The 20,337-nt window shown below is 43.6% G+C and overlaps 1 protein-coding gene across 1 annotated transcript; it reads right to left on the bottom strand.

Moving 5' to 3' along the window:
• Window positions 1–1,183: 1,183 nt before the first annotated feature.
• Window positions 1,184–20,206, bottom strand: LOC116952388 (transketolase-like). The gene is made up of 14 exons (XM_032971723.2): window positions 20,044–20,206; window positions 17,618–17,735; window positions 13,616–13,729; window positions 12,296–12,393; window positions 11,704–11,895; window positions 10,220–10,347; window positions 7,154–7,347; window positions 6,411–6,575; window positions 5,489–5,645; window positions 4,569–4,699; window positions 3,822–3,905; window positions 3,230–3,326; window positions 2,821–2,940; window positions 1,184–1,871 (listed from the first exon to the last, which is right to left on the bottom strand). The coding sequence occupies exons 1-14, from the start codon at window positions 20,151–20,153 to the stop codon at window positions 1,696–1,698; spliced, it is 1,884 nt and encodes a 627-aa protein (XP_032827614.1). The 5' UTR covers window positions 20,154–20,206; the 3' UTR covers window positions 1,184–1,695.
• Between the last annotated feature and the right edge of the window lie 131 nt (window positions 20,207–20,337).

Raw genomic sequence — 20,337 nt, 5'->3', positions numbered from 1 at the left:
TCTCGTCAATCTCTTAATCTAACCCAGCACTTGATATTCATGTATTTTCCAAAATGGGTGGTTGCTGCAAGAGAAAGCCTTTCTACTCACTTTACTCATGTGTGATCGGCCACTACATTTTACATTAGTCCCAATGGCCTGCAAAACATTTACCTGTACATGCTGTGGGACGGGTCTGAATTCATACATTTCAGCTTTTGACCCCTTTCAGATAATCGAGGAGTTTCCTTCGAGTAAATTGACCCAAATGCATGCTGAGAATTACACCGAAGCAAATCCTTGGCAGCCTACAAGCATGGGACTTGAGAAGATTGAGTTTTGGCAGAAGCCAACAAGGTGCCATTGACTGTCGATGGACGAAACTGGTGGATTGGAAACCAATGGATGGAACACACCCAAGAAGACCAGCTCATGCAGCAGAACAATGAGTGCCGTTTAGTTGGGGCTGGAATAGATGGATATGTGGGAGACTTTCACACCAGCAGTGGATATAGATTGTGGTCAATTATAGCAATCTTCACAAGGACTTCTGTGAATCCACTTCTGGGATGGGCTTCCCTTTCCCTGCCACATTTAGGGCTTTGTTAAGATGTAAACCACTTGGGTGCACTCAAAACATGCTATAAAATTAGCCAACCGAAAGGTTATTAGAAAGATTAGGTGTTAATCAATTGTGATACAACTTTGGTAAGATGATCAGAGATTGAATTGGTGTATTAGATTCCCGACCTACAATTCTTGAACTATTTTATTCTCAAACTAGATTTAGAAACGCAAATCTATAATGCAATACAGAATTCTTTTTGAGAAAGGTAAATTTGACTCACAACCTCGCATATTAACACGCACCACACAAACCAGGTGCAAAAATGGCACAGGAAACTGGCGCTGGAGGCAAGGGGCTGAGGAATCGTGCAGATTTGTGAAACTTGCAAACCCGTAGGGGTGCTGCAGGGTGCTGAAGAGATCAACGGACAGACTGGATAAAGTTGCGTACAGAACACCTCCGTTATCCCACCGGTATGAGGCTTTCACCAGACACTCCAGTTTCCTCCCAAAAGTCAAACAAACATTGATGGAACAAGCTGTGCATCATATGCAGCCCCCACCCCCCCCCCCCCTCGTGAATGTGCAACACCGCAAGCACTTTGGAGGTAAATGTCACAAAAAACGTACAAACAAAATTACTTAATCACTTTATTGGTCACTGATCAGTGGGCAAGAATTATTCATTAGAATGCCAAATAACAGCAAGTGCACAAAAACCCCCAAACAGGGCTAAGACTACTAACAGTGCGCAACAGTTTAATGGTGGAATCTTGCTACGTGGTCATTTTAAGTCCGATGCAAATCTGTCCAGTTCAGAAAAAAACGTATCGGAATTTCACCCTTTGGGTCAAACATTTTCTGAAAAAGTATCAAGTGCTCGCACAACCACACAAACGTAACACAAATTAAGACCAACTGGTAAATGACCAACAGCTGCATTTCACCAAGACTCGCCTGATTGCGGAAATTGAACGCATAAGGAATGTGGGTAGCTTAGTTTACAGTAAGCACTAAGACTGCGTACATTAAACCTCTTTGTACTACAAAGAGTGGCTCATCTTGTGACAAAAAAAAAATGGAATTGTGTCAAAGCCAGGGTGTGGGGGTAAGGCAGGGGCAGCGCGTTGACCAGCGCCTGCCGCTACTTCAGTTTCCCAAGACGAAGGCCTTGACGGTGGCGACGATGTGCGAGGAGCTGATGCCGAAGAGTTCGAGCAGCTCTGTGGGTTTCCCGCTCTGGGGCACTCGTGGCACGGCCAGGTGGCGCACCACAATGCCGGGCTGGGAGCTCACCGCGGCGCACACTGCCTCGCCCAGGCCCCCTGCCAGCACAAGCACGCAAAAGGGGGTCACACGCACAACGCGGTGTTAGCGGCAGACATTTGGTTCGGTTCCCAGCACAGTTGTTGGCACTGTTTAAAATAATCTGACCTGTTATAAAGATTGCATCTTTAAAAATCGTTCGGAGTCATACGGGTGTTTTTTTTTTCTACCCAAGAAGCCCGTTTTGGTGACTTGGGTGCACCAATCTCACCATTACCTCCCTTCTCTCCGCTTCCTCCTTTTACTTTTTCAATGCGCTTTGCTTAGAACACATCCAAGATACAAGGCTAGCAGCAATCTACCATAGAATTTTTTTTTATTTGGATCAGATTGGTCAATTGAGAGTGTATTTTATTGTACAAATCGGACAATACCAGGGGGGAAATCCCAAATGAGTCTTGAGACCTCAGCGTGGTAAATTACATCACTAATTGGTAGAGCAGCAACATTCACCTCTGCGGGAGGCCTGTAGATTCGCATCCATATTTGTAGGTCAGAGGAAAATTTATACTTTGGCTACAAATTCATGTTTAATGAATGGTGGCAAGAGCGTAGCAGGGATATCAAATTAAAAGAACGAGTTTGAAGCAGGGCAAGGTTTGGCAACAGTTTATGAAATTAAACAAGTATACCACTTGGGTGTTAGTCATGTAAAAGGCTTGGGAGAATAATGTACAATGGATATTGCAACACAGTCCAAATATATCCCAATAGCCTGCAACTTGTTATGAATGGTGGTCACCCACCCAAGCACAATTCTGGCTTAACAACCCTATTCATGCATTGTGGTTGATTTTGTCACGGGGCTTTAAAAAAACACAAAAGCATCACCCTTTATAAAAAAAATTTGTAAACACAAAAGCAGTTTCAACAGAAACTCGAGGCGAGCGACCCGGCGCAAGCGGACACACGCAAGCCCCCTGCATCGCAGTGGCGGCGACGGCTCACCCTCGGGGTAGTGGTCCTCAACCACCACCACGCGGCCTCCAGTGGCCTTTACGTTCTCGACAATCATCTTCTTGTCCAGGGGCTTGATCGTGAACGGGTCGATCACGCGCACGTTCAGACCTGGGGGGTGGGGGGCGGGGGGGAGGGACAGACAGGGTGAACGGAGCAGCAAGGTGAACACAGCACACACTGCACACTGGGCAGTGGACTAATTTGTGTAGTCCGATAAAAAAAAAGACATCCAATTGCTGTATAAGGAATATAAAGCCACCCTAATAGCAGTAATTCTAATTAAATGCGTACATTTTATAGACATATTACATTTCCGAAGTGCTGCATTTGCATCCGATTATAGCAAGAAGATGGATTCATTGCGGTGTTGATGGGCCAGGAGATTAGACAGCCTCACCCTCGGATGCGAGCGTCTTAGCGGCCGCCAAAGCCTCATGCAGCGTCACTCCCGCCCCGATAACCGTCACCTTGTCACTCTCGCTCTTGAGCACCACCTGCCAGCCAACACGAAATAGGTTATCAACGGGACCACACTTCATCAAGTAAAGACACTGCAGTGCATCGGGAAGATGACAAACCAATCTGAAAACTTTCAAACAATCATAACTTTAAGGCAGCTGGGTGGCTCTGGATTGGCATTGCTGAGACCATAGGATTGAAAATTAGATTTTGGCAGCCTATAATAAAACTGGGTTTGCAAGCAGAAGGATTTCAGGGATTCAGCCAGGACAAACCATTTATAAAATCATATCTGGCCATTAATGCATCTTATTCCAGTTAAATTTTTATATTTCAGTTTGAACATGCAGTGAACACCCTGCAGATAATATAAAAATGATGCCCCCACCCCCTCCCCCCTAGTGAGGATAAAGAGGCCAACTGGAGTGACTTTAGAATTCCAGGCCACTCTCTCCGACAGGAAACATTTACTTCAGTCACATTCAACATCCAATAACAAGACGTTTTAATCTCCCGGGCACCGTTCTCACCTTGGCCTTGCCGATCTCAAACTTCTCATCGTTGGCGTAGAGGATGTCCGTGTCGGGGCGGCTGCTACGGATGAAGCAGATGCCCTGGCATGCAAGAGACACCGTGGTGTGGAACAAGTTAGTGGCGCACGATTTGTAGAGTAGATCCAGGCTTATGGAAATGGACTTAGAAGCAGATTTGATCGTTTTTTTCTTTTATCTTTCCAGATAGATCATACATTATGCAACCTAATGGATGTGCACAACAACCTTAAAAAGAATACTCATTAACAATAACAAAATAGTCAGCTGCAACTAATTGTTGGGTGCAGCAGTGGTAGAGCTATGAATGCACTACACTACAAACTCAGCCACCAGAGTTCGATTCCCAGCAAGTGAGATGATAGGAGTGGCAAGTGAAATGTGAACTCGTCATGTTCCACCCTTTTATCAAAACTCTCACCAGCATGGTGACGTATAAAGGCATGGAAAAGGAAACCAATTTGGTTCTCCTAATCTTACATTTCAAGTCTAGTTTTATGAAATTGGTTTGGTATGGCACTAGACGCCGATTTACAATTCTGGGTTGAACATAATATTAAACTTCAAATTAATTTCAGGTAACAGCTTGCTCAAAAAGCAAACTCTTATAATTAATACCAAGACAGTTAAGTATACTTCCCAAATGGGATTGTGGCATGCTGTCTCTTACAGTATTAACCCTAATCTTCAGGCTCTAGGCTGCAGTTGCAGGGGAGGGGGGGTAACCTTGGTGTTGGCAGAAAGCTCGACAGCACGTTCGGTCGATACGCCATCCGAGGGGTAGAACACGGTAGCGGTGGGGATGGCGCGGAACATGGCCAGGTCCTCCAAAGCCATCTGAGAGGGCCCATCCTCACCTGTATACACACAAAGATCCCTTGTATAGCCTTAACAGACTGGAGCAGAAAGTGCTGTTAGTGAGCACCTATGAAGGCCGACACGGCGCACGAGGGGGTGGGTGGCCAGCACCACCCTCGGCCGCCTTTGTCTCCCAAGTGGCGATATTTACACACCGCAGCAGTTACTCGTTTGAGGCCGAGTCGACCTAAGGGAGACCCCCACACACTGGTTCAAATAATCGTCACCGGTGATGGCCGTGAGCTGGAATTGAACTTGGGTTGCTGGGTTTATACTGCATTGCACTGTTACACTACCACTCCCACAAACTAACACCAACTGCATAAATAACAAGAGTAAAGAAAGACCTATTTTAGATAGCCATATATTCAAATGACCGATATCAACCCTAGCTGCCCTAACCACTACTAACAATATTATGAATTATTCACACACAAGACTGCAACAAAGTAAAAAAAAACATGGCACCCAAAGAAAGTGGACATGGAAAAAATCCAATTACTTAGCACTTTCCTGATCAGATGGCAAACTCAATACTTTCAGATATGAAACCATGAGTATGCAGGTCAATATGAAATTCAACTTTGATACCGATACCTGCAGTATTTTGTGGCACAAGCTTAAGAGACATAAACTCTTCTCCACATAGCCTAACCTTGCTATGACAAAGGAGGGTGTGAAAACCTATGTGCCCAGACAACAGTTTAGTGTTAAGGCCATTATTTTTGCGAGAATCAAGACACCAGTGTATGTCACGGCCACTGGTGAAGACGGAGAGTACAGCTCACCGATGGAGACTCCGCAGTGAGAGCCGCAGAAGTTGACGTTGGTCTGGGAAATTGCACCCATGCGGATCTGGTCGTACGCGCGGGACAGGAAGGCGGCGAACGTGCTGGCAAAGGGCACAGTGCGACCGCGTGCCGCACAGCCAATAGCCACGCTCACCTAAACACACAGGAGGTAAGGGACAATGAGAATTTATCTTGCCCGAGAGGATAATTTGGAAAGGCACAAGGTTGAGTAAGCTCTGTAAGGTTTATTCTATCTTGTTATCCCAACTAAATCAACAACGTCCCATGAGATGGAAGCATCCATTCAGATCTCAGCAATGCAACCTTTCATGTCAGAGAATGGCCCCAACAGAAGCAGACATCGCCAATTCAATCACATATTACTCAAAATACAAACAATGTAATGCAGGGGAATGAAACTCACGAGCAATATAATCTTTGTTTGCTCACTTCGTTTCAAAGTTAAATACACAGTAACGCGTCAAATAAAACTAATCGATGTTAAATTCAGAAAACAAAACAGAATGCTGCAGTGATAAAAACAGCACCATTCACCCTTCTGATGACCACAGGTAACTTAAAAGCAGCTCATTAGCAGTAGCTATGCAAAAGCCACTTCTGTGGGCCATCGTCTAATACGAAGAGGCTGTGATGAATTAAAAATACATTCTTTGTTTCATGATGCAAAAAGTAGTAATGTGGGAACGGAAATAAAGGTGCCCAACACCCTTCGCACAGCCACTACGCGCTTTTATTTTTTAAACTGTACAGAACTGCTTATTTTTACGTTTAAAGATGTAATGCCTTTTCGAGGCAGATGTGCCAGAAAAGCGCCGCATGTTAATAAAAAAATAAAACGGGACTTTTAAACTCTCCGAACACAGCGTCTGCCCATGTAAAGTCAGCCCTCATGTTTTACCATGTTCTGCTCGGCAATGAAGCACTCGATAAAGCGGTCGGGGAAGTCCTTGCGAAACATGTCGGAGAAGGTCGAGTTCTTGGTGTCTCCATCGAGGGCAATGACGTGGCTGTTCCCATGGCCCAGTTTGTTGAGGGCCACCCCATACGCCTTGCGCGTTGAGATCTGCAGTGCACAAAAGACAAATTAATTCGTGTTCATTTTACGAGAGAACATTGCGTATTCGCGCCATTCGTAGAGCACAACGCTGTCGCAAAGGTATACTTTCACAGACAGCAAGTTTGCTAAATTACATGATATTGCTATGTTGTTTTACCAAACAAACTAGTTTACAAATAAATTTAGATTTAAAGCTTTCGTGACTGCAGGGATTCATAGTCTTGGTTCTTTCGGTAAAGTCATGTAGAAGGGAAACAATAAAATAATAAAAATATAAAACTATAAATATAGTTTATACATACTTTCAGATTCGGCCTGCTCTTTTTGATTAACACAGAATAATTAATTTCCACTAAAGCAAACAATGTATGGTTAATAGACCCACAGTATTAACCAGGGCAGCTGTTGGACTAATTGTGTAAACCTCTGGAACACGCCGCAAATATCTACTGCCCGCTCGGCAATGTCACCTAGGAATATAAAATTGCGTCCGCTAAATGTCACTAAAATACAATACTTAGTGTGATGCTTGTTTTACAAAAAAAGTATTTTAACAGCTCGCAAAACCCCTCCCTATTACTCGCCTTATCTCCCAGTTTGTAGGAAGGAGGTGTAGACAGTTTGACGTTGCTCACGTCCACAACAGGTGCATCTTCGGTGGGAAGTTCTGGACACAGCTTCGTTGCGTTAGAAATCTTCTTCTGGATGACCTGCACAACCTCCTCCACCTTGTCCTTGGGAATGGGTTTGCCATGCCAGTTGTCCTGATCCTCAACACCTGGTCACATTTTAAACAAACAATTGGATTGTTAACAATAACATCCCATGTGTGCCGTCTGTGGGGCTATGCGATATGCAAAGGTCAAAAAAGCAAAACCTATTGTTGCAAATGTATTACTGTGATCCCATGTCTACACTGCCCACCTCCACTACAGGTACTGATCAGCATGGTGATGGAGAAGGGCCTCAACCACCAACATTGACAGAAGGGTTGTCTAGGTACCCACGAGCTATAAGCAATTCTATTTGGAATTATTGCAGAGAGCAGTGCATCACCCCATGTGTGACACTGGGCGGCGGAGGACGGTATTACAGAACTACTTCTGAGATAACTTCGGTTAGCCTTGGCTCAATGTAGGCATTCTGGACCCCCACTTGCCCGAGTATAGGAGGTATTAGTTGCAAATAAACCAAATAGAATGTTAGTCTTAAAGAGCTAGAATACACTGAACTAAATGCGAAAGTAAATTTAACTATGATTTGAGCAGCTGTTAGCAAATGAGCTGAAACCATCACATGAGAACCTGGTTTAAATCGTTATATTACCAATGCACTCCTTGATGACGCACTAAAAATGTATAAGCATTTATGTTATGAATCTACACACTCGCATGAATAATATTGTTGAGATATTCATTTAATCACAATATTGCCTGTGAATTCAATGAGGTCCCCATTAGCCAATTGATAAGCGTGTAGCCAAACCTACACACTTGCCTGTACACTATTGTTAGGGACACTTCGTTAATTGCATAATCTTACCAATGAACTCATTGATGGACACACTAAACATGTATAAGCACCTATGTTACGAATCTACACATTCACATCAATACTATTGTTTTGAGATATTTATTTTAATCACAGAATCTTGCCCGATAATTCATTGATGTCCACTTTTGCCATTGGGCACGTTTCTTTAGCGTGGTTCCGTATGAACATTGTCATTTTTAAAGGCCTTTCCTATCGTCGCGCTACTATGAGGAGTTAGCCTATTGTTCTATGGCTCAGTTTAACAACGTAACCATTGAGGGTTAATTGTATGGATCGATGAGAAGGACATCTACAGGAGTACTGTGGTGGAAATTCCGATGCAACCTAAAAAAACCTATATTTTGGATGATATTGATCGCAAAATCCTACATCTTAAACGGTTTTTAGATAGTAAAGTTGATTAATACAAAAGAGTCCGAGTGGTTCCTTCCTAAGTTCATGCATAATCATCTTAATTATAAGAACTGTATCCTGCGGTGAGATCTGAACCCTAAGACCGGACATAATTACACTAAAACATAATCAGTAAGTCAAAACGAGAATCATTGTATTTTCATGATTGGTAATACACCCCTAGACAATGAAGCCGAGCCAATATTAATACATGTAGCTACACGCACACCTATTTATCATAATACAAACTAACACCAAACAGGTCCCTGCAGGGTGGGCTGGTAGGACAAGTCTCTGCGCTGTCTATTGCCGATTTTACACCCAACTGCACGAGATTTCACTTCGTTAAAGTATTGAAAGGGGACGGACGGACACATTAATCTATTGCAGGCTGGTACACTCAGTTTACAACTTCGTTCCTACCAGTATAATACTCTCCTACACACATGCACATAGATGATATACATACATTTCCACGTAATACTTCATACACATTTAATCACACATATGAGCGATCATATTATACTTACACCCAATTAACATGAAAAACATACGTTTATTCGATTAATTTGCCTAATTTACTTAACTACATTTGCATAATTCATAAATTAGCATATAATACAATTACCTATTTTGCCACATATAACCCGCAGGGTATACCACTTTTACAAACATAACAAGACCCTGCGGGGGTATATGGAGGTCCGGGCTACCCCAAAAATATTTTACACGTGTGACATGTCATAAGAAAAGCCGTCTCGGGTGTAGACCAATCAAATTCAAGGACAGTGCATATCAATATCAGAGTTGTTTCTTTTTGTTTGCATTTTTGACTGCTTGTGTTGTGGTTATTGCAAACTTGATCCCTTGTATAAAGGTGTCAGTTTTTGTGCCAGCTAAAAGGGTAAAAACCTATTACTATATCTTGTTACTGGCAAAGGAGGTCTCATAATGTCATAACTCGTTACATTTTTTCATGGTAGGACTATCCACTATGCACTTACCTTTGACTAAAGCACTGCTGAATAAACCACTCGCACACTAAAATTGCACATGTTATCACGTTTTAAATGAATTGTTTGTACAATTAAACGACAATGTTTGAAGTGCACCAGCAACGGGAGAGCTGGGAGAGAGAGATGGGGGGTGGGGCAGCTGGGGGGAGAGAGCGAGGTGGGGGGTGGGGCAGAGCAAGCTCTGCAGGGCGACGGGAGAGCTGGGGGGGGAGAGAGGTGGGGGGGGTAGGGGACGAGACAGCGGCGTCACCGTAGTGCCGCTATTATCTGCGCAGTGCGCAATCTACCAGTGCTAAAACTGTACTCATCTACCAGTTATGTGTTACTTATTTATTTAATATTTACTTGTTACTTATTTACTGTTTTATGTTCACTCATTTCCGGTTAGTTGGTTTTCTTTGTGCACGTTATGATGTTAATGTTAACAATTGATAGTGGAATGTATTACAAATGTAAACTTAGTATTAATATGATGAAATTAAGTTGCAGTAACGACGTTAAATATATGAATGCATGCGGGGTATATGGAGGTGTGAGCTGAAATTTGTTTTACACAAAATGCTATTTTTGCGGGGTATATGCATCTGCGGGCCATATGCGGGAAAATACGGTACATCTTTAACATTTTTAATTTCATTGTCATAATTTGTTTTTAAAACAACATATTGCACTGCTCCCACCACTTACCAGGAATGCCCTTTCCTTTGAAGGTCTTTGCAATGATGGCTGTGGGCTTTCCCTTGGTCTGGCTGGCAGTCAGCAGGGCCTGGCAGAGTTCCTCCACACTGTGACCATCCACCACCAGGGTATTCCATCTGCGTCCGCCATCGAGGAGGCATTTAAAAAAAGGCAAAATGATTTAAAGCTTTCGTGACTGCAAGGATTCATCTTCTTGGCTCTTTCGGTAAAGTCACGTAGAATGAGAATAAGACAATAAAATTCTCACGACGTTTCAGTCACAACACAAGTGGCCTTCTTCAGGTGAAGAAACAGGTCTATCCAGGAGACAGCTTGAATGGACGCTGTCACGCAAGGACCGAGTCTTTTTAAAGCTGTATGGGCGGAGCTGGTTCTTTGCAAGCCAACCGGCTACCATGAGAGATTCGTTCATGAGGCCATCCACATACACAAGCACAGAGACAATTTCAAACGAGAAGATGGATTCTGGCTTAGTAACCATTGGAAAGATGTTTTAAACCATTTCGGTTCTTAATTAATTGTATTTTACGGTGACGTTCAGACCGCAGCCCTTTCGCTGGCATTGCCTCTTAATACCTATCACACCACGGTTAATGGTATGGTTTATAACATGAGTATAACAATTAATAGTATAACATTGTAATGTTTAACATAACTCATAAGGCAATATATAGCATCGTAATTGCATAGTGAATATACAGTAGTGTGGTATAAAGTTGGATTCATGGAATAAGACATAGCATAATGTTACAAGTCTAATATTTTATATTCTAAAGTAACGCATTGTATAATTCAAAGGTGGAATTTGTCTATGTTATACCATGTAGGTTAGATTGGAGGGTATAATATTGTATTACATAGTAGTCCTGTTTAAAGCATAGTCATAATGCAACTCAGTACACAGCAGTGCACCTTGGCTGCTGCACTTGTGTACCTTTTTAAATTGTTGTTTGTTTCCTACCAGTACCCCTCCCTCCTCCACCCCGGAGGTGGGGGCTGGTAAGATGCTAATCCAACTCCGCTAATCCAACTCCGCCCATACAGCTTTAAAAAAGACTCGGTCCTTGCGTGACAGCACCCATTCAAGCTCTGTCTCCTGGATAGACCTGTTTCTTCACCTGAAGAAGGCCACTTGTGTTGTGACCGAAACGTCGTGAGAATTTTATTGTCTTATTTTGTTTTATTGTTTTCTCATTCTACGTGACTTTACCGAAAGAAATAGCTGACTTGCAGGAACTAACGGACTGTTCCATTGCGAGACCACGAGTGATGGAGATGGCTTGGAGGTCTTTAAAAGCAGTGGATAGCTAATGGTTGTATATATATAAAAATCACAATTGTGAATGAGGTAAATAATTACATGCCTACTAGGGCACGTATCTGATAGATAACAGCTGAGTGCTTTTTTAAGTTAACATCTTCCTTTACACAACATGCCACGCGAGATTTCACGTAAACATCCGAGTACTAACCCGAAACCCTCGCAGCGGCTTTTGTAGATGTCAAAGTTGTGCTGCAGGGGGGCAGCCTCGCTCTGTCCCAGGCGGTTCACGTCGAAGATGGCCACCAGGTTATCCAGGTTGTAGTGGGAACCAAAGGCCATGGCCTCCCACACGGAGCCTTCTGATGATTCCCCATCACCAAGGAGGCAGTAGACGCGGTAGCTGTGGGCGGAATGACAAGACAGATGGGCCAAGGTGCTACACGTCAGATGGGGAACATTTTCCCCATCAAGAGACGAGGAGTTTCAAATTGCCCTTGGGGAGGGTGGGCACAACACAGACCACGGGTCACTTTGTCACTGCAAGAGAGGACCTTTGCAGTGACAGACGTGAAAAAGCTCAATAAAATTAGAAACACGGAGCCAGTAAACAAAATTAAAGCACGCTTGCATATTTTTAAGTGAGAATGCTTGAAGCAAAATGGTTTACTTTCCTGCATTATGAAAGAACCAAAAGCAATGGATCCTCAAGTCTAGCTACACATTCAACCTTGAGTGGAAAACTGCTTACAATTTAATATTGACACTGCCAGAGGTTCAAGAACACCAGGACATTAGCAGACCTGGCTTTGTCGAAGTTCTTCCCAGTGTAAGCCATCCCACAGGCAGCGCCAAGCCCTTGACCCAGGGAGCCCGTCGCCACATCCACAAACGAAAGTTTCTAGCAGCACAAGATGACATGGCACAAAGAATTCAATTCTGTTAGCAAGTGACCCTTCAAAGTTAGCACAGCACATAAGGGCAGTTCTATGCCTGGCTACATTTATCTCTCCAAACAATAAGATGCTCACAAAAAGTGAATGTAATTTAAAAACAAAAAAAATATTTAATTAAAAAAAATCAGAGCTGATCTAGGAGGCAGCCCTGAGGACGAATCCAGTTAGCACTTGCCACGAGGTGTTGGTTAAGGCTGGGAATCAAACAGGTCATCCAGATTACAGCAGTGCATGTGTAGTGACATCGCGAACGTCACTGTGTAATAATGCCGGCCCTACAGAGGCACGGCATGCGATGTATTGACATGGCGGACACCACTTATATGCGAGTTCAGTGTCAGCTCTAGAGGGGCTCGGTGAGCGCCGCCTGACAGCACTGGATGGCACCACGCTCTGCTGGACACGTGACCGGTTAAGTCGACACAGGGCCCCCAAGTGGGGGCTAGGGGTGGTCATGTGTCAGGGTCGAGATCCTGCTCAAGGATTCTGGAAGGTGGTCGTGGCCAAGGGCGGAGCCAGCCACGCCACAGAGGATATAAGCCAGGTCCCCGAGAGGGACGGGCTGCTGTTGTTCATCATGAAGAATCTACGTTCTACGTCCTACAGGGTCACCAACACGTGGGCATGTACCCAAGCTGTGGTACGGTCCGTTGTAGCTAGTTACGGTGTAATTAGTGTAGTTAGCCTGGTGGTCACCACCATAGGTTGTCATCTTAAGGGGCAGTTACCCCGTGTGTTGGTATTAATAAATGTGTTACCTCCAAGAAGTGCATCTGCAACTCAGTTGAACTCACTACACATGAACCACTGTGCACCCATTAACCAGACACCCTACAGTCTAAACTAAAACATTAACTTCGTGAAATGCAACACCAGCCACGCCATATCATGTGTTGCCAAACCATCCCAAGTGTTCCCAGAAGAACTGGTGATCAGCATGTGGGATTGATTGAATGGGGGAAAGTGCCCAGTTGCAATTTTTCTGCGCCACAATGAACTTTAAAATGGGGTGGTATGGCTATATCATCAGATTAATGCTTACACAAGTCCCAAATTTCAACACGCACTGCAGACATGTAATGAATGTCAGATGTGTTTTAGGCCATTCTGTGTGAAAACATCAGGTGTAGACAGTCCCTTCCCAGGGGGAGGTGTCGAGGAACTTACAGGCGTGGGATGTCCCTCCAGATCAGAGTCAATCTTGCGGAGATTCAAGAGGTCGGACTCTGCGATGTATCCAGCCTCGGTCCAGGCGGCATACAGCACAGGCGCAGCATGTCCCTACAAAAAAGAATCGGCACAAAAGTAAAGGAAATGATTACACAATCACGACACTGGTCATCTTGCTAGGCTCCTGCAATGTTGTCACTTCCAATTTTTGTTAGAAAAACCCAAGACTCGAAGCTTTCGGCAATGTTAACACTTCATACTTAAAGTAAAGTTCGAAAAAAAACATTGGCATCATTCCCTTGCAAGTCACAAATCGTTAACCAATTAACAACAATTCTGAGCAAGCGGGTGACATTTTCCCAGCTGACAATTCAATTTAAATTAAAAAAACAGCAGCTTTGCCAAGTGTCTCGTGGCAAAACTTTGTGTGTTGAAAGAAAAAGCTACCAGGAGCAACATTCAACATTAATTCCCATGGGCCTGGTCTCGGGGAACAGGTGGCTCTGGTGAGTAGCTCAAAGTCCTGGCTCATGGATGTCATATGCAGGGTCTTGCACTGCTGTCACCAGATTTTTCCACCCACAATGAAACCCTATCACAGCTGTCTTGCGGGTAGCAACAGATGCAGTGGCCAATTAAATATTATGAATTTAAGCAATCACAACATGGCATATAAAATTAAGCAAATAATCACGCTACAATTGACATAAAAAATTAAACGAGATTATAAATATATACTTTAAAATCTTCAGTTACATGCCTAGGGTGGGGCAAAACTTATTTTGTCCCAACACTTTACAAAGGTAAGCGTGTACACTAATAGACAACTGGTTTTGTATGGCACAATCATTTATGGGACACTTCGTTCGTATGGGCCGGGAGTGTTTCAATGTTTCTATGTTCAGAGGTTGGCGAGCCGGTAAACAGCTTCAGGAACAAAGCCTACAGTCAACTGCAGGTTAATGACCTCTAAAAACTCAGGACATAAAAAGGCCACCAATCAAGGTTATCATTGCTTTACTGCACAAAAAGAATCAATGTACACAACTCATAGGGGAGTTGCAATCGACAGAGGAAAAACAATTGACGGTACACAATCCACCACCTTGATAATGCACGCATAAGTCAACCAGGTCTGGTGACAATCACAAAAAGTCTCCAAACACCGATTAAGGTAATTTAAAAAATGCTTAAGCAAATATCACCAGAGCTTCCGGTTAATTGTGTTGCCCAACATAACAGTATAATTTGTAAAGTCCAAACTGTAGTCTCATAATGGGGAAGTGCAAATACTGTATTAACGCCAACTTTTTTTTCCTACCTATGAATGAGATATTTACACATACATCCGAATTAACAGTACCAAGGGGTTAATTTAATCGCATTGCTTATTGGAAGTGTTACGATAGACAAAATCACTGCCATTAAGATTCAACAAGTACATGGCAACAAGTGAAATACAATGTTGTTCTGTGGGAACAAATCACTAGGATATTCTATTAAAATGAAACTTTGTATAGCCTAGACTGTTGTTTTTAATAGTTACATTATTTCCCTTATGATAAACAAAAGTAGCACGCCAAAAACATACCATTCCAAAAATGGATATAAATAATTGTACTCTATAACTCAGTTGGCACATCTAGATCATATTTCGATCAGCAAACATTCAGGCCTCAACAGCTTATACAATACATTGCAAAACAAGCTCTTTATCCATGAGGTTTCATAATCGGTGTTGCAACGCTGATTTTTTTTGTTAAATGGGGGGAAATCTCAATTAGAATTGTGGTACGACGGTTCTTTTTATTAAAGCAATAGTAGTTCCATTGTAAACTTGGAGAGGATCGGGGCATTAATCCATCCTAAATTTGAAAACTGTAACCTTTCAAAAACTGCCGTGGAAATGGGTCAAGCCTCCAGTGTTGCAATGAAGGTTCAAGGTGCACATTTTCAACATCAACGAGAAGAGCAAGCATTCCAGATGTCCACATTTTCTAATGCCAAATACAAATCAAGACCTTGCCTGGAGATATTGTCGGCGACCCGAGTTCTATACCCGCTCACGGCCACCACCAGTGACGATTATTTGAACCGGTCCTGGGCCTCCCCTAGGTCGACTCAGCCTCAAACGAGTAACTGATGTGGTGTGTGAACATCGCCACTGGGGAGACAAAGGCGGCCGGGCGTGGTGACTAAGTCCCGGGCGAAGCTGGGTAGTAAAAGCTAGTCTTTAATAAGATTCAAATGATTATCACCACACTACGATTAGCACAGTTGGCTACATTACTGTGTGAAAGACGTCCAACATACATATACAATGTGCAACAATCGTTTACAATTTTGAGAATGACACGCTTAGGTTATATGCAGGCAAATGGGAGTTAAATTGAGCCGAGACAGAACATAAGTGTAAAAATCGAAAAAAATCCATCGCACACTCGAATCTTGACGAGTTGTCGAATCGCCAGGGAGCAAATAGATGCACGTCCATTACTTTTCCATAAACCTTCTTTGTGCTGCACAACGGAACGGCAATGTTTAAAGGCTCATTTGAAATTTTAAAATAGATTTAAATATTTGGATTTTTCCCAGTATTGTTTAGCTCCGTCTACATATTGATGAATACACGGCTAGGGTCTATCTTAAGGCCTAATTATGAAAAACTATGGGTCTGGAGTAGTGTCCAAACAGCACGACATACCTATTCAGGTCACTTGGCTGCCACACCCTGAGAACGGTTTGCCAAGTCATTTAACAGGCCAATAAGTGCCCGAAACCAGCAAGTCATTGTGCATTGCATAACAGTACAATGACAAACCATCAGCTCCCATAACTAAAACAAATATATAACACTACATACGTTCTTATTCCATGCAAATATATATTCCCATGATCTTTAAGTGTTCGTATCCAAAATCTCTGTGCAAACGAGCATTTTTGAGAGGCACTTACTGTTTTTGAGCCAGTGGTGGAAATTCCAATTCCCATGGTACTATTTCAGCAACCTTGGTGAGATATGGTAGGAATATGTCGTTAAAATCCATCACCACCCAACACGGCCAACTAATAAGGGTCGTCACGTAAACAGAACATGCCAATTCGTCACTAGTACAGCACGCCGGTGTGTTGGAGAGAAGCCATAACATTTCCAATCCGAGTACGACGTTTCACCAGTAACAGCCTGATGAAGCTAGTTGTAATTACTGGCGAAACGTCACTCAGATTGTAAATGTTGTGGCTTGGCTCTCCAACACACCGGTGTGCTGTACTAGTGACGAATTGGCACGTTCCGCTTACGTGACAACCCTTACTAGTTGGCTGTGTCGGGTGGTGGCGGGTTTTAATGACAAATTTATATATTTACGCGATCTAACAAAAAAATTTCGATTTAAAGCTTTTGTGACTGCAAGGATTCATCTTCTTTGGTTCTTTCGGTAACGTCACGTAGAATGAGAATAAAATAGTGAGAATTTTATTGTGTTATTTTATTATTTTATTCTCATTCTACGTGACCTTACCGAAAGAACCAAAGACGACTAACAAAAAAACCTCTATTATGGATATTGGTCACGAAAGCCTACGTGTTAAATATGGTAGGAAGATGACTCCCAGGAAGATTTGCACTCCAGGATTCAGAGCGAGTAAAACCCTATAACTGCACCACAAAGTATTTTTTACAAATTAAGTTTGTATTTTTGGCATGCGTCACTTCACACCGCTGGCGATTTCATAATTGGGTCACGATGTTAAGAATTGATTCTGTCCCATTTTTACCATCTGGTTTGTAACGTTAAATATGCTTGTCTTAAGTTATTTTGTCTGCCAAATTAGCCAAAATGCAAACTTTGCATGTACACTCGAGTCGTATTTACATGCTACAAAAGAGAACCAATTGCATTGTAATATTTTACACACTGCCTTTAAAGCAAACAATCAAACAGCATTTACACCGTGGCACTAATACTTCGAAGCAAAAACGCCTGTTTGTGACAGCACCTTGGATAGCACAAAGCGGTCGTTATTGACATTGCCGGGGTCATCCGCCTTATACTTCATGCCGTAGAAGAAGAGCGTGGACATTATTTCTGCAGCACTGCAGCATGATGTTGGGTGACTGTGCAGAACAGGACAACAACAAAACATATGCAAGAATGAAATGAGTTTTCAACATCGGTCAATAAGTGGTTGCAGGCAGTGTGCAGTAGATAGATGGCCAGGGCAGCCAAGGAGACTCTAAGAGCACCCAAGCTGCCACTGCCGAAATTCCCGGGGGTTCAAATCAAGGCAGTCGCCTGCCATTAAACCGGGTTCTCAAAAAGGGGGTAGCGAGTTTAAAAATCTTAAAACCACGACACCGAATGTCTGCAATTCATTCGGTTGCATTTCCAGCACTGGGAGTTAAAAACATGCTTTAACGGTCATGCAACAAACATTTCCTCTCGTATATTATGTAATGCAACGAGGGAATCAAATGGATACTCACGTCTTGTGATAGGACACCGATAGCAACTGATAAGGATTTTAGATGAGCGTTTCTTTAAAATGCTACGAATTAAATCTTGACCATATTTCTTCCTGCCTCAGCAGTCCGCCTGCTGTATTTTTGTTCACCTGAAGACGATTGCTTTTGTTGCGATCGAAACGTGATTTTTAAAATATTATTTTTCAATCTACGTGACTTTACAGAAAGACCCAGAGTATGATACGAATTAAACCTTAATGTTTCTGTACTGCATTGAATGGGCCTACAGTGTGAGCGGATGGCTCCTTCCTGGCTGCAGTAAATCAATGCGGTAGCTTTAGTTCAACTCGCAACGTTCTTTTGACGATATAAGAACATTTAAAGCAGCCAAGAATGTGGGCTGGTTAGGCAAAAACTAATGCAAAAACACTGGTTCGGAAGGGTTATAGGCGGAGGGCAAAAAAAACCACGCTTTACAAACGCTTTAATACGGTAAAAAACCAGGCCTTTGCACGCGTACCGCCCTTTGTAAACTCAATGCTGGATCATGCCGGACGTGTTTGTATACTGTACTTTAAAACATGTTCATCAAAACTGTACGTCGAAAATGTTATCATGCTCGGACAAGCCCACCAAATATTTCGACAGAACGGGTTAAAAAGTCAGATGTACTCAAATTATGTTTGCTTTAACCTTGCAAACCCCCAGATGGGCTACTGAATCCCCCCCCCTCCACCAACCCAAACTTCCACAATGAAACCCAAAATGACTCCACAGACGCGAAGTCGAGATGCGACGCATGGGGGGAAGCGAAGAAGCCGAAAAGCCATGCTCTGATCCACTGCTGGACGATGGGCCCTCCCACACCTTAAGCCTCCACCATCTCACGATGCCGCAGATGCCAACCATCCACGCAAATGCATCGCTTGTCACATCGCTCCATCTCGCCCGGGTGGATGAGGTCCTAGGATGAGCTCCACCAGCCACGAATCTTTAAGGGCGTCTCTTCTTTGAACGTCTTCTCTGCCCAGCTACATATACAGTACTGTATGTATATATATACATACCCAAGTCACGATGGAAACTACCCGCGCGTGCGTTCTACAATCCATTGCGTTTCCATCCGTCTCCAAAATGCAATTCCAATCATTGACACATTGTTTCATTTGAAGCTTTCGTGACTGCAGGAATCCACGCTTTGGTTCTTTCGGTAAAGTCACGTAAGGTAGAAAATAAAAAAACGACGTTTCGGGCGCACAACACAAGCGGTCGTCATCATCTCATCTGATGACGGACGCTTTATACCTACGTGACTTTACCCAAAGAGCCAACAGTAATTATACATTTTTTGAGACCGTGAAAATTTTGACAATTGGCAATAGAAATGTTTTGCAAATGCACACATTCGCGTTAAAGCGCGTATTAGCTACGCCACGTGACCGATGTTAAATTAGAAAGTCAGCAAAGGGTTTAAACTATTACACGAACAAGTGTAACCACGGTACTATATAAATTTGTACAATTGCTTTAACAGGCTGGCACGAAACGTGACGTTGCATTATTTTCACACGCGCACACAAAAGCGTGCAACGCAGTTCAGGCGGCGTGCTCACGACTCTTTACACCGTCGCATTACTGTACAGAACGGCGATTTAACTACGACATTTAAAAGCCACATAACCCAAATTCTTACACCAAGCCCACTGGCGCCAATTCAATCGCGCACGAACGACACAGAGGCGACAGGTGGCACAGAGAGAGAGAGGCTTAGGATGCTTGGCCTCCATCATCACCATCTGGCCCACTGCTGGGAATTTAAGGCATTTCACGCGGGCAGTCCAAGTATCACTTAAAAATCACTCGACTCGGTTTTTTTTGTATCAGTCTGGGACGACGACTACGCTTCCACCGCGCGATATCGACCGCGGCGAGCTCGCCGCAGCCTCGCCTTGCCACCGACCCCGAGTTGGAGGCGCAGGTCGCTCGGATGGAGTGGATTCGCAGGCGATTGGCGGTGTCCCTCAGCGCCTGGAGCTTCTCGCCGCTCGGGAGTCGCTGCTGTGCCGCCATTGCCTCGATTGGTTCGCTGCTGCAGCCTCGGCGTGGCCCCCCTCCCCGGCCCTTTTATAGAGGGGAGGCGGGCAAAGCACCGCGCGCAGGAAGAGCCTCCGCGTTTTTTTGGGACTCTCTCGCTCGCTGGCTTCTCTCTCGCGACCGCTTTTCAGGCTCGTGGCGATCTCAAATGGCACGAGAT

The sequence above is a fragment of the Petromyzon marinus genome, chromosome 46 (genome assembly GCF_048934315.1).
Source record: "Petromyzon marinus isolate PM22_M1 ecotype Great Lakes invasive population chromosome 46, UKy_Petmar_22M1.pri1.0, whole genome shotgun sequence".
In the NCBI taxonomy this organism is placed as follows: Eukaryota; Metazoa; Chordata; class Hyperoartia; order Petromyzontiformes; family Petromyzontidae; genus Petromyzon; species Petromyzon marinus.
Note: the sequence above shows the minus strand (reverse complement) of the source record. Positions and strands in the feature narration are given on the sequence as shown.

Coding starts and splice junctions, on each gene's coding strand:
- LOC116952388 (XM_032971723.2), bottom strand. CDS start 20,153: ATGGCGGCACAGCAGCGACTCCCGAGCGGCGAGAAGCTCCAGGCGCTG. Junction 6,576..7,153: donor CCTACAAACTGGGAGATAAG/GCGAGTAATAGG, acceptor TGTGCACTGCAG/ATCTCAACGCGCAAGGCGTA. Junction 3,327..3,821: donor TTGAGATCGGCAAGGCCAAG/GTGAGAACGGTG, acceptor GTTGGCTGGCAG/GTGGTGCTCAAGAGCGAGAG.